General features: G+C 38.6%; 1 protein-coding gene and 1 long non-coding RNA gene across 5 annotated transcripts in view; one reads left to right on the top strand and one right to left on the bottom strand.

Moving 5' to 3' along the window:
• The window catches only part of LOC129490424 (uncharacterized), a 209,176-nt gene that overhangs the window by 106,186 nt on the left and 87,542 nt on the right, over positions 1 to 15,448 (top strand). The window lies entirely within an intron of this gene.
• PDCD1LG2 (programmed cell death 1 ligand 2) overlaps positions 1 to 15,448 on the bottom strand; it is a 64,181-nt gene that overhangs the window by 33,469 nt on the left and 15,264 nt on the right. For all 3 annotated transcript variants that reach the window (XM_055294312.2, XM_063609202.1, XM_063609203.1), the window contains exon 3: positions 4,918 to 5,223. In XM_055294312.2, coding sequence (XP_055150287.1) covers positions 4,918 to 5,223 — 306 coding nt within the window. The remainder of the gene's footprint in view (positions 1 to 4,917; positions 5,224 to 15,448) is intronic.

Here is a 15,448-nt window from a genome sequence, read left to right on the forward strand (position 1 = left end):
GGCTCTTCCCATCCCCCTGCCCTGCCCAGGCCTTCAGGATGGTTTGGCCCTTGGCGTTCTTATTTTTAGTGCCTCCTCCACAACCCTGTCTGGAAACCTTTGCACAGACCAGTTCTCAACCCCAGCTCCTCTGAGAGACCGCTGGGCTTCTGGGGCCTCTCTGTTCTTTGGCCATGCTCCTGCCCCTTCCTCAGATGGATTGCCCCCAGTAATGTAGGTGCCACCTGGCTTTTCAGAAACCACAGTCCTTTATCACTGTCTCTTCTAGAATCTCCAGTTATTCCACCTCATAATTTGTTCTGTCCTTTTGAAATTAACTCTTTTCACTATATTTGATAAGAATTTCTGCCCAGACATCAACGAAGGTGCCATAAACAAACCCATCTTCAAGCTTTATGCCATGGATCAGGCATTTTAAGATAAAAACATGTCCTTCTTCTAGTCCTACTTCATTCCTGGGAACCCTCACTGGGGCCTCAGATCTATCTTGCTTCTTTTAGAGACCCTGGATCAGGGTAGCCTACTCTTAGGTGATGGTCTTCAACTTTTTTTTTGCTTGTATTCCTCCTAAAATAAGTATGATGCAGTATGCTCTTCTCACCTATTAAGTTGATTCTTAGAATTTTTCATAAGTTTCTATACTGGAAAAACATATAATGTTCAGCATCTTATGTTTTTTTAGTAAAACAATTATTTTACTCTTACATATGTATCCAAAGGTGTCTAAATATAAAAGAAGTTATCTTTTATATACAACATCATCCTTGAAAAATACATATAAATATTTAACAACAGTATATAGCTTCAAATAGCTAGAAGGAGTACACTGAATGTTCTCAACACAAAGAAATAATAAATGTTTCAGATGATGAATATGCTAATTACCCCGATCTGATCACTGCACATTGTATGTATTGAAACATCACTGTGTACCCCATAAATAGGTACAATTATTGTCAATTAAAAAAAGATAAAATACATTTCACATATACCCAAAAAAATGGTCTCAAAAGAAGGTGCACATAACTTCAGAATTTTTTCTGCTGTATGTCTGTTATTGCTTGCAATCATGTTTTCACAATAAACTTGGTTAATGTGTCAATTTCTTTTTTTGAGTCTCACTCTGTCGCCCAGGCTGGAGTGCAGTGGCGCGATCTCATCTTACTACAAGCTCTGCCTCCCGGGTTCACACCATTCTCCTGCCTCAGCTTCCCCAGTAGCTGGGACTACAGGCGCACACCACCACACCTGCCTAATTTTTGTTGTATTTTTTAGTAGAGACAGGGTTTCACCATGTTAGCCAGGATGGTCTTGATCTCCTGACCTCATGATCCACCCGCCTCGGCTTCCCAAAGTGCTGGGATTACAGGCGTGAGCCACCGCACCTAGCCTAATGTGTCAATTTCTAAAATATATATACATAGTACAATATAGTTTCCACAAGAAAAAAAATATATGCATCTAAAACAATATTACATATTTTAAATAAGCTCTTACAAACAAAAGAATATGTATGAAACATGCTGGAATAATTTCCTGTGTTAAAAAAGGGGAATGAGACTGGAGAATGTGGAAAAAAGAGAATAAATAAATAAGGAGATATTTATAAATATCTCCTTATCTCATATAAAATATAAAATATAAATGTATTTTATATAAAATATAAATATTTATATTTATATATAATAATAAATAATATTTTATAATAATAAATAATATTTTATTTATAATAATAAATAATATAAATATTTCTAAAAATATAAAATATAAATAACAGAGGCTTTTTGGGTAAGGAACCTAATCTATTCAATTCCCTCTAAGTAAAAATAAATAAATTATTAAATGAAAAAATTCTTCTCTGTCTAAATTGTTTCTTTTCATTCACTGAAACTCACTTCCAATTTCACCTTCCCTACAGAATTCTATCTTAATGTAACATATTTTTGTTTTGACAGATTTTGTATTGATTATCGTTATATGTCTTTACAACAACAAAATATTTATAGCTATTGAAATTAAAACTTTTCTCTTGTGACTATGAAGCTTTAAGTGTTCAAGGTTTTCTGCATTGAGATCTAATTTCCTTTTTTTTATTATACTGTAAGTTTTAGGTTACATGTGCACAACGTGCAGGTTTGTTACATATGTATACATGTGCCATGTTGGTGTGCTGCACCCATTAACTCGCCATTAAACATTAGGTATATCTCCTAATGCTATCCCTCCCCACTCCCCACACCCCACACCCCACAACAGGCCCCGGTGTGTGATGTTCCCCTCCCTGTGTCCATGTGGTCCCACCTATGAGTGAGAACATGCGGTGTTTGGTTTTTTGTCCTTGCGATAGTTTGCTGAGAATGATGGTTTCCAGCTTCATCCATGTCCCTACAAAGGACATGAACTCATCATTTTTTATGGCTGCATAGTATTCTATGGTGTATATGTGCCACATTTTCTTAATCCAGTCTATCATTGTTGGACATTTATTTCTATTATTATTAACACATATTTGATCACAATGTAAAATGTTATGAATATTGATAATTATTAAACATGAAAGATGAAAACTTATTGGAAATGTGTCTCTTAATAAGATGGATATGGCTCTCTTTTCCAAATTATTCATGAATCTGAAGAAGCATATGACATGGTTGGAATGATTCTATATGATAGAATTCAGCCTCAATTCTATTGCTATTTTTCATTTTTTTGTAGCTTATAAAGGCTGAGGAATCTTGTTCGTATGAGTAAATCAATGGGAATGGAAGCAGTTTCGTTACAGCAATCTCATTTCATTCTTTGACCTGATTTACATGGCAAAAATTACTCATTTTTGATTATCAGCTGTTAACTTTATAAGGGCCTCCTTCAATTTTGTTGAAAGCAGAAAATTTGATACCACATTATTTGCAAAAGGGTTTTCAGTCATAACAGTTCCATCAGGTGTCGGTGTTCCCAATCATTCTTTTATTTAACACTATAGAGGGTTTTACACCCTGGGACAATGAACTCTATTCATGATGAGTGAGTGGCAGGCTTAAAAGAGGAAGTGTTTTAGGGGAACCCCAAGAGCCTTGCCTGGCATGCACATTCTCAGGCTCGTCAATTTTGGGAACGAGTATTTGGGGAAGATGAGGATCTAGAAACTCACTTCCTAAAACTGCCTGTGCCCATACATCCCTTGAAAAGTCTTTGTAATCCCCAAATATCCCAGTTTGATGACCAACACTATAAGGAACAAATCTCTCCACAACTGAGAAATCCCTGGTCTAGGTAAGGAGTAGGCAGGGTGCCTCCCCAGGAATGAGAGACAGTTCTCAGCTTGAGAGAATGCGCAGAAGGCCTGGCCCATTAATACAGCGTTCAGATAGAGATCAATAAAAACAGAGGTGGTGATTTAGGCTTGCAGATATTCGAGTACATCAAGGCATCCTGAGAATGTACAGCCTTGCATTAAGGGAACTCAGACTAACTTCAGTGTTCTAGAGTTCCTCCCAGCTGCTGCCTGGATGTAGGAAATGCAATAAAGATAGAAAACAGTTACATCTAGGCTAATGGCTTTCCTGGTGACTCATTGATGGTTGAGGTGTGAGGAGGTCACTGTCTCTGTAACCACTGAGGGTCTTTTAACCAAGTCTCTGGACACTTACTATATGCCGGGTACCATGCTCAGTTCTTTATGTTCATTATCTCTCTCAATGTTGACAACAATCCTGTGTGGTTGGTACTACTATTGTTCGTCTTCTACAAATAAGCAAAATGTGAGGTTGTGAAAGGCAAAATAACCTGCCCAAGGACAAGGGTGAACACAATATTCATCCTCATGTCCAGTCCCTCTACTTTGTCCTTCTTTGTACCAGATCATAAAGTCACACACTTTCTGCCAAGGTTAATGGTTTTTTGGGACCAAAACCCACAGACCCTCTAGAAGACAGTACAGACCATCTGAGGTCCAGTGCGTGGGAGGGGAGAGGCCAGAGAAATATTGGCATCATTTATCTCAGAGCACTCAAGCCTGGAGACCATAAGCCAATGAACAAGCAAAATCTATTTTTTATAGTTGTTATATGTCTTTCCTCAAATCACCTTTTCTAGAACAAACAAGAGTGTGAAGATTCTCTTTGTATTTAGATTTTCAATTGTGCTGGAGTGGAGAGATCCCTGAATCCAGAGGAATAGGGACAGCTATAGACTTCATGGGACTCTCTTGGGCTACCCACTTCCCTTCTCTGGATCTCAGCTACTTCATCTGCAATAAATAGGGCTTGCATTTGAGCAGTGTTTTCCAAACTTGTAACTTTTTATGATCCAAAGTAAGAAAAAAAATTTATACCATGACCCAACACACACACACACACACACACACACACCTCTCAGAAATTAGTTTTACAGTACTCAGTCCTACTCTGTGATGTCTCCTGATCTACTCTGTCTATTCTCTTCTATTCATTATTTTTTAAAGGGTGGGAAACATGCATCTGGTTGCTACTCACTAAATTGATATTTTAATCCACGAATGGGTGGCAAACCACGGTTTTAAAAACTCTGGATTCAGGGTATAAACTATTGAAAAAGACTATCTTAATAATCAAGTCAGGGATGTTCCATGGGAGAATTGTGAATTAGGCAAAGCCTATTTTTCATACCCTCCCACATTTCAAGGACTAATTTTCCTGGCTTCCTCCAGTCCCATTTTATTCCTGTAGGTCCTACCCCCTTTCACTTGTACTTCAGCTGCTTGGTACTCAGATGTCAAAAATTATTTCCAAGCAGATGCTTTCGTTTTCTCTGAAATAACTGTCTCCTTAAAAGCAGCCTGCTTGTTTTCGCTTGAGCTACCTTTAATGGGTTTCTGTGACTTGCTGATCCTCTGTTGGAGAGATGCTTCCATGGATTCTAGTCCTTGACACCACTCACCTTTGACTTTCAGAGTCAGGTACTTGTAGTCCCAGGCGACCCCATAGATGATTATGCATTGGTACTGTCCTTCGTCCCTCACTTGGACTTGAGGTATGTGGAACAAGGCCTTCCCTAGGGGCAGCTGCTCCTCCAGCAAAGTGGCTCTTTCACGGTGTGGAGATGTGTCATTTTCCACCTTTTGCAAACTGGCTGTTATTGCTCCAAGGTTCACATGACTTCCAGTGTCAAAGTTGCATTCCAGGGTCACATTGCTGCCATGCTCTATTATGTACAGTTCCTTAGGGACTGTCACTGTGAATAGAGCTGAAAAGAAAACAAGATATTTTACCATTGCCTGCCTTTACTTTATATTCCAGTTCTTACAAAGTGTAAACTGAGACCCATCTCACCCCCATTTTCCAAAAGTCACCTGTCTTATCTGGACATTCCCTTAGCGAATCCTTTTTCTCCTTTGCCCCATCCATCTGGGCAAGAGTGGGATTCTTGACCCGCTGATCTGAGGTGGCTTTCTCCTCCAAACATTCCCTCCTGTGCAGCTGACTGCCCTTTGCTCCTCTCTGGGCACCCCAGCAAGAGCTTCTGGTGGACAGCACTGCTTGCTCTCAGAGGCCTCTCCCACCTCCGTTCCCTGACCCCCCAAGCCCTGCAGTCATTCCAGGTCATCTGTCATATAAGAACAAAATGCTTCCTTTCGACTTCCCTACCATCAAGGTCTGAGCTCATGTTACTTAAATACCTTCACATCCTATTCTCCAGGTTCATTTCCCTCAATCCATATTGATTAATTTGTATATTTTCGTGCCAAATATCACTTCATCTCACCAGTGATGGTAATAATAACTATTACTTGTTGAATGCTTACAATTGTCAGACACTCTGCTAACACATTGTCTCGCTGAGTCTTCCCAGAAGCCAGCAAGGTAGGTAATAATATTCTATCCTTTTTTTCAGAAAACAAAAATGAGGCACAAAAAGGTTAAGTAACTTGCCCAAGATTGCACAGCCAGAATCAGATCAGGTATTTCTAACCACCACATCATACAAGCTCACTGTAGATGCTTTCTATTTTCTAACAATAAAGGGAAAGGAAAAATGGAACTGATACTTAATGTATATCTAGTATGTTCCATGCCAGGCACTGTGCTAGATACTTTTAACTATATTGTTTAATACTGAAAACATGACCGTGAAACCTGTTTTGTCATTATGGTTATATAGTTGAGGAAACTGGCTCCAAGCAGTTCACTTCAGGACATATGTTAGTAAAGTTAAAATCCAGAGGCAGTCAGATGTTTGACTACAAAATCCATAGTTTCCACTCAGAGTTTACCAAAATGTGAGGGACACACCACTAGAAGTATGTAAGATGATTTTAGATGAGGAAGAATCAAAGCCTAAATGGAGTTAAATTACTCAGAGAGGAATTTATTCCCTTTTCAATTCTATTTTAATCCTTCAATTGTATATAATTTGCAGCTAGACTTCCACACCTCTAACACTGGCTATTTTTCCTTTTAACCAAACAGGAAGCTTCCAGGTAGATAACAGTATCTGGGTAGGATTTGATAATACTGCTTTATTTTCACTGCATATATTTTTCTTCCTATTCTCTATTTACCAGTGAAAATGATACTTGTTTTTCATCTACCACAGGGGTATATGGTTTTATTTTTTAAAAGTTGAATTGATCTAAATAGTTCTATAAAAAAAGCATAAGGAGTGGCCAAACTAGTAAAGGTAGTGTTTACATCAATAAAGTGTGAAAAACAACAAAATTAGGCTGCTTCCATCATTAATGAATGGGTATTCATTATGATGGAGGTATAGGAAAATCTTGAAGTAATTTCTGAATAATCACAGAAGATTAGATCAAATTATGTCCAATAGAGCTTGCTTCATTCATTTATTCATTCATTCAATCAAATCATTCATTCAACAAATATTTGGGGGCTTCTTCTAAGCATTAGCTATTCAAGAAGTTGTTTCAGTATAAAATATGACATGGAAGAGCATAGGATATAGTGACAGGTGAGCCTGGGTTCAAATGCTGACTATCAGGATTAGGAGTCCTTTGACTGTGAGTCTGTCCTTTAATCTCTATGAGCTTCAGCTTCTTTATCTATAAAATGAGGTTGAACTCTACCTCTCAGATTTGTGGTGGAGGCTGGAGGAGGTGTTAGATGTGAAGTGCCTAGATCTGGCAGGCAGTAGGCACTCAGCAAATGTTCGTTCCTTTCTTTTGTACCATGTTTTAATTCTTGGGAAAGTGGCAATTCATATGTGGAATGCATGGCCAATCTTTATCCTCCAGGATATTTTACTAACCAGGACAGTCCATTCTCTGATCAGATTTCACAATATAAGTAACTTTTGGGTTTTCTGCTGCTTGAATGATTCCCACTGCAGTTGTCCTCTGATTCAAGTTTTTCTTCCCACTATCCTGCAAATCTTTGAAGGCAAAGACCAGGCTGAGTTTGCTTTGATAGATCCAGTACCTAGCAAATACCAAGTTCTAGTTAAGAGCTTGGCAAATAAATGACAGAAAGAGAGAGAGGGAGAAAGAAAGGATGACCCTGGTTATATATTCACCTCTGCTTTCCTTTCATCAAACTGCAATTTGCCTGTGATCACACAAATTGGCATTCTTAATTGCCACACAGCACACTTGATAGTGATATGCACAAACTTGAAGTTTATTTCAAATGACTGACATTTTTGGCTTGCCTCTATTCCTGTTTTAACCATGGCTAGAACATTAATGTGCCTTTCTACAGAGAGGAGTTCACATGTGCCCAGCATTCTTTTGTGCAGGAGGGGCACAGGGGCAGGGCTATAAGGTGAGTGTATGTGTGTAAAACAATGCTAATCATATCTGCACTTGCTGTGCCAGGTTGCAAAGACCCTGGAATAATGCATGTAAAAAGAGATTTCCTGTATGATTCTTTTATTTTAATCCACTGCACACTTGGAATAGCTCTCACCTCAGAATCTCCATAATGGGACCCTCTTAAGGGCAGATCCCTTTATGATGGAAGCCATCCTTAAATACTTGAGTTATTAAGTCCCTTATAACTTAATGCAGAGCCACCTGATACCAAATCCAATCTGTCTTTGAATAATAATATTCAACTATTCATCAAATATGTAGTAATCATATGCCAAGTTCAGGAATTACCTACTACTTTTACTCTTCTATAATCTCTTGTTTAATTACATATGATAAACAGGAAACAGGGAAGAAAATGGGGCTTACAAGGAAGGTTAGTTGCTGAGTCTGTGTAACAACAAGAAGTAGATGACTTCGGGTAGAGACTCTATTTAGCAAATTTATTTACTGCACTATGCTTTCTTGTCATGAGAAAGGGAACGCCTGTAACTTCCTCTGGAACTCCCCTTAGCTTACAGCACAACTCCACTCTTTACTGTCTGGGCCTTTGATAAAAGTCCATTTTCTTCCTGTTTTTCCTGTCTGCCTTGTAAGAATATGTGCCAGGAGTGATAGGCATAAAATATGCTACTCGTCAGACAGGTGACATTTTTCAGCTAATATTTACGAGAGAAAAGAGCAATTAGCAAACATGAATCGTGTCTGAATAGCTCAGAATACCTAGAAGATTGATTGTTATTTGGTCTAATTTTGCCCCAAGTAAAGTTTCTAAGACATGCAAACTTTGAGCTTGATTACTCTATACAAAATAAGGGGTTTAGGCAATGCAAAAGATTTTTGAAATCCTGAAACATTCTTGCTTATTTTAAGTTACAGAGGCAATCAAGACACTGATGCAAACAATTCTATGACGAGGTTTTTTCTCAAGTCCAGCTGCAAATTAGATTCACTAAGGAGAGGGCCTCAATCTTGGCTAACATTGGAATCACCTGGGAGGCTTTTAAAACACACTAATGCCCAGGCACTACTTTGGATCTGTTAAAGTTAAACAATTTTGGAGATGAGGTCAGCATCATTAAAGATTTTATTTTCCTGGGAGCTTCTAATGTGCAGACAGTATTGCGAACCATTAGTTACACAAATTAACATTTGCACTTGCAAACATCTTTTACCACCTTGCCATTCAAAGTGTTGTCCTCAGCTTCACCTGGAAGCTAGGTACAAGTGTAGAATTTCAAGCCTGCCCCAGACCTAGGGAATCAGGATCTGCATTTTAATAAGGTTACGGTGATTTGCATGCACATTAATGTTTGAAAAGTAGAGTTATAACACTGGTCTGCATTTGGACTGTCACTGGGAAGTAGAGTAATAGTTGATATTTGTTAAACACAATAAGTCAGACACTGGGCTAGCCCATCATTTCATCTGATGCTCCCAGCAACTCTGCGAGGTAGATGTTGCCATCCACATTTTACAGATGGGGAAACTGAGGCTCAAAGAAGTGACGCAACTTGCCCAAGGTCAAAGAATGGTAGCTCATGGAACCGGAATTCAAATTCATCTCTGTGTCTTCAATGCACATTTATTTCTGTGCTACCAATGACTGCAGTTATGACTATATATCCACTGGCATGTGTACACTACATCCATGAGTGAGGTTTTTTTTTTTTTTTTGCTGTATGCTAAGGAAAAGGTGTTTTGTTTTCTACTTTACATGCCACATGGTTATTAAATTAAGCTTCAACCTAGCATTGAACTCCTGAAGGTATCAGACAAAGGAGAAAACTGGAAGGTTTCCACAACTACAAAATTAAGCTGACAACACAGGCTTTCCATCCATTTGGGGCCCTTAACTAAACTAAAGGGCAAAAGACTTGGCAAAAGCATGAAAAATTCATACATGCAGGTTCTTTTGCTAGATTAGAACACCTAGCTTGATGCATTTCAAAAATTCTTGGGGGAACTTTGCATTTTATTGCAATGAGGCATCAATGGTAGTCAGCACCTGTCACATCTTCAGGAAACACACAACAAATTATTTGCATTACCTCCCAAGATAGCTTCCTCTTTAAGCTAAGTTTATATTTTATCCCCCACATTTAACAACAGAAGTGTAAGTTTTTTCAGACTTGCCACATAATGTACTTGAGAAGTAAGGGTGGGGTGGAGGATGCTTTACATAGCCACATTCTTCAGAAAACCCTGAAGTTCCTAGTTTAGGACAAAATCCTGCTCTAAGCACCTGACTCATGATCTGCTCAGTGTAGGAGGGCTGCATGGAGACATGTCTTCACATAGAAATTCTTTCCCCAACCTGATTATTCTCCTTTGTTTATCTCAGCAGTCAGCAGGGTAGTTTTGGATCTAAAGATAGGCCAAGTGGAGTAACCTAGGCTGAGGTCTGTGCCCCAGAATCACCTCAGGCATCACCATGGTCATTGTGGCCCTCTGGTTTTCATCTACCTCTGGAGTACGAAGAGAGAAGAAAAACATCAATGAAAAAAGAAAGACCAGGGTGGCTCTTTCCTCTAAGACATGACGAGGTATAAAAAATATTTCTGGATATTAGCCCTTTGTCAGATGAGTAGGTTGCAAAAATTTTCTCCCATTCTGTAGGTTGCCTGTTCACTCTGATGGTAGTTTCTTTTGCTGTGCAGAAGCTCTTTAGTTTAATTAGATTCCATTTGTCAATTTTGGCTTTTGTTGCCATTGCTTTTGGTGTTTTAGACATGAAGTCCTTGCCCACGCCTATGTCCTGAATGGTATTGCCTAGGTTTTCTTGTAGGATTTTAATGGTTTTAGGTCTAACATTTAAGTCTTTAATCCATCTTGAATTAATTTTTGTATAAGGTGTAAGGAAGGGATCCAGTTTCAGCTTTCGACATATGGCTAGCCAGTTTTCCTACAATGAACTCAAACAAATTTACAAGAAAAAAACAAACAACCCCATCAAAAAGTGGGCAAAGGACATGAACAGACACTTCTCAAAAGAAGACATTTATGCAGCCAAAAAACACATGAAGAAATGCTCATCATCACTGGCCATCAGAGAAATGCAAATCAAAACCACAGTGAGATACCATCTCACACCAGTTAGAATGGCCATCATTAAAAAAGCAGGAAACAACAGGTGCTGGAGAGGATGTGGAGAAATAGGAACACTTTTACACTGTTGGTGGGACTGTAAACTAGTTCAACCATTGTGGAAGTCAGTGTGGCGATTCCTCAGGGATCTCGAACTAGAAATACCATTTGACCCAGCCATCCCATTACTGGGTATATACCCAAAGGACTATAAATCATGCTGCTATAAAGACACATGCACACGTATGTTTATTGCGGCACTATTCACAATAGCAAAGAGTTGGAACCAACCCAAATGTCCAACAACCATAGACTGGATTAAGAAAATGTGGCACATATACACCATGGAATACTATGCAGCCATAAAAAATGATGAGTTCGTGTCCTTTGTAGGGACATGGATGAAACTGGAAAACATCATTCTCAGTAAACTATCGCAAGGACAAAAAACCAAACACCACATGTTCTCACTCATAGGTGGGAATTGAACAATGAGAACTCATGGACACAGGAAGGGGAACATCACACTCCGGGGACTGTTGTGGGGTGGGGGGAGGTGGGAGGGACAGCATTAGGTGATATACCTAATGCTAAATGACGAGTTAATGGGTGCAGGAAATCAACATGGCACATGGATACATATGTAACAAACCTGCACATTGTGCACATGTACCCTAAAACCTAAAGTATAATAAAAAAAAAATATTTCTGGGTTATAAGATGTCCTTAGATTTAGAAATAAATATGTAAGAAAAAAAACAAATATAAGTGTGATATTTGCAAAAGGATAAACACACAGGTTAATGGAACAGAAAGTCCAGAAATAGACCCACGTAAATATGACTAATTGATTTTGATGAAGATTCAAAGGCTATTGAATGGGGAAACGATGGGTTTTTTTAACAAATGGGGCTGGAACAACTGAACATCTACATGTAAAACTAAAATGAGCTTAACCTATACATCACACCTTATATAAAAATTAAAATGGATTATAAACCTTACATATAGAATATACAACTACAAAATGTGTAGAAGAAAATACAGAAGACAATCTTTTACATCTTGGGTTATGTAAAGAGTTTTTGGATATAATACCAAAAGCATGATCCATACAAGAAAATATTGATAAATCAAACTTCATCAAAATTAAAATCTTTGTTCTGCAAAAGACACAGTTAAGAAAATGAAAAGACAAGCTACAGACTTCAAAAGAATATTTTAAAATCAGTATCTGATAAAGAACTTGTGTCTGGAATAAAGAACTCTTAAGGTCAGGGTAGTGGCTCACACCTGTAATCCCAGTACTTTGGGAGGCCAAGGTGGGTGGGCCACTTGAGGTCAGGAGTTCGAGACAGCCTGGCCAACATGGTGAAACCCTGACTCTACTGAAAATACAAACATAAGCCAAGCATGGCGGTACACGCCTGTAATTCCAGCCACTCAAGAGGCTGAGGCTGGAGAATCGCTTAAACTTGGGAGGCAGAGGCTGTAGTGAGCCAGGACACTGAACTCCAGCCTGGGAGACTGAGTGAGACTGCGTCTCAAAAAAATAGAGAATTTTTGAAACCTTACAATAAGGAAATAAACAATAATTAAACAATTGTTTAATTCCTTAGTATACAATTTTCAAAGGATGAAATTATTTGAATGTCACCAATGAAGATATACAATAAGTACATAAAAACTAAGGCCAGATGCAGTGGCTTATGCCTGTAATCCCAGCACTTTGGGAGGCTGAGGCAAGAAGATGGCTTGAGTCCAGGAGTTGGAGACTGGCTTGGGAAATACAAGGAGACCCCATCTCTACAAAATTAAAAAAAAAAAATTAGCCAGGCATGGTGGCGTAGCCTGTAGTCACAGTTACTACAGAGTCTGAGGTGGGAGAATCGCTTGAGCCTGAGAGGTCAAGGCTGCAGTGAGCTATGATTGTACCACTGTATTCCAATCTGGGCAACGGAGTGATACCCTGTCTCAAAAAAAGAAAAAAATATATATGTGTATATATATAATATAACATATGTATATATAATATATAAAATATGTATATTATATATAAGATTATACATAAAATAATATATAAATATATGTATACTTAATATCATTAGTCATTAGGAAAATGCACATCAGAACCACTTCTACACACCTGTTAGAATGACTTAAGAAAAGAGCAGGGCATGGTGGCTCATGCCTGTAATCCCAGCACTTTGGGAGGCGAAGGTGGTGGACCACCTGAGGTCAGGAGTTCAAGACCAGCTTGGTCAATATGGTGAAACCCCGTCTCTGTTAAAAATACAAAAAAAATAGAAGGGCGTGGTGGTGGGTGCCTGTAATCCCAGCTACTTGGGAGGCTGAGGCAGGAGAATTGCCTGAACCCGGGAGGCGGAGGTTGCGGTAAGCCAAGATCACGGCATTGCACTCTAGCCTGGGTGACAGAGTGAAACTCTGTCTCAAAAAAAAGAAAAAATGGAAAAGAACACCAGTGCTGGGAAGGATGAGGAACAATTAGAACTCTTGTACACTTGCTGGTGGGAATGAAAAAATGGTACAGCCACTATGGAAAGGTTTGGCAGTTTCTTATAATAAACCATACACTTAACCGTGTGACCTAGCAATCCCACTTCTAGGTATTTATCCAAGTGAAATGAAAACCTAGGTTCACACAAAAAAACCTATATGCAAATATTTATAATAACTTTATTTGTAATCACCCAAAATTGGAAATATCTAAATGTGCCCCAACTGGGGAATTTATAAACAAAATATAGTATACATACAATAGAATATATTCAACAGCAAAAAGGTATAAATTATTGATTGACACAACAATATGAATGAATTTCAAATGCTTCATGTTAAGTGAAAGAAGCCAGGTACAAAAGGATATCTAATGAATGATCCCATTTATATGACATTCTGGAAAAGTCATTACTATAAGGACAGAAAATAGATCAGTAGGTGCCTGGACTTAAGACTTGGGTGAAGCTTTTTGTTTGTTTGTTTGGCAAGGGATGGAACTGTCCTGGATGTTCACTGTGGTGGTGGTAGTTATAGGACTATGCATTTGTTAAAATTCATAAGACTTTTTAAAAAAAAGAATAAATATTATGGTATATAAATTTAAACATGCATATGTAAGTACATCCATATATACATCCTTTAAAAATGATATAAAATGTTTTACCCTAATTTTTCACTTCAAACTTTATTTTATAGATAATACAGTAAAGCATCCAAAGAGCATACAAGTAAGGAAAGAGTTAATGATTAATGGTTTGTTTGAGTTTTATTCAGAGGCAACTTTCATCACAGTCTTTAGGAGGCACACATTTTTTTCAAGCATTAATCTAGCAGAAGAAAATGGAAATAATTGTAATGTCTACCAATAGGGAACTGGTTAAATAAATTAGCATGTCCAATAAAATATATAAATCCCCTTAAAAATGCAGGATGTCTATATTTGCTGATTTGGAAACTATAAAGAACATACATTTATTGAATGCTTGCTAAAACTTCTTTTAGTCCTCTTCAGCAATTTCTTTCATGAAAAAATAAAGGGCAGGCTGAGAGTGGTAGCTCACACCTGTGATCTCAGTGCTTTGGGAGGCTGGGGCAGGAGGATTGCTTGAGACGAGGTGTTCGAGGCCAGCCTGTGTAACATAGCAAGACCCCATCACTAAAAATATTTTAAAAATTAGCCAGACAGGGTGGTACATGCCTGTAGTCCTAGCTACTCAGGAGATTGAGGCAGGAGAATCACTTGAGCCTGGGAGTTGGAGGCTGCAGTGAGCTGTGGTTGGGCCACTGCACTCCAGCATGGATGACAGAGCAAGACCCTGTCTCTAAAAAGTTTTGTTTTAATTTAAAAAAGGTAAAAAATAAAGGGCATATCGGATAGCGCTATGAAGAGTATTTGCAAAGGAGGTTTTATTGGGTTAGGGTAGGTGAAGCATTTCTGGGGAGCTGGCAAAGTTCTCCTTCTTAACCTGGGTGGTAGTTACAAAAGTAATCACCTTATAGTAATGTTAAGCTTTATAGTTGTTTCATGTGGTTTTCTCTGGATATATTGTACAACAGAAAGCTTTAAATAAATTTTCAAAATATATTTAATTAAGTAAAATGAACATCTGTGAACCTACCACCTACCCTAAGAACTAGCACATTACTAATGATGTATATCTGCCTGCACCAGAGGTAATTGGCATCCTGAATATTGGGCTTATCAATCTCTTCTTTACTTTTTTTTTTTTCTTTGAGACGAAGTGTCACTCTGTCGCCCAGGCTAGAGGGCAGTGGCATGATCTTGGCTCACCGCCACCTCCGACTCCCTGGTTCAAGTGATTCTCCTGCCTCAGCCTCCCGAGTAGCTGGGATTACAGGCATGTGCCACCACGCCCAGCTAATTTTTGTATTTTTTGTAGAGACGAGGTTTCACCATGCGGTCCAGGATGGCCTCAGTTTCCTGACCTCATGATCTGCCCGCCTTGGCCTCCCAAAATGCTGGGATTACAGGCGTGAGCCACATGCCCAGCCTTTTCTTTACTTTTTAAGCTTTAT

Source organism: Symphalangus syndactylus, chromosome 9 (assembly GCF_028878055.3).
Source record: "Symphalangus syndactylus isolate Jambi chromosome 9, NHGRI_mSymSyn1-v2.1_pri, whole genome shotgun sequence".
In the NCBI taxonomy this organism is placed as follows: Eukaryota; Metazoa; Chordata; class Mammalia; order Primates; family Hylobatidae; genus Symphalangus; species Symphalangus syndactylus.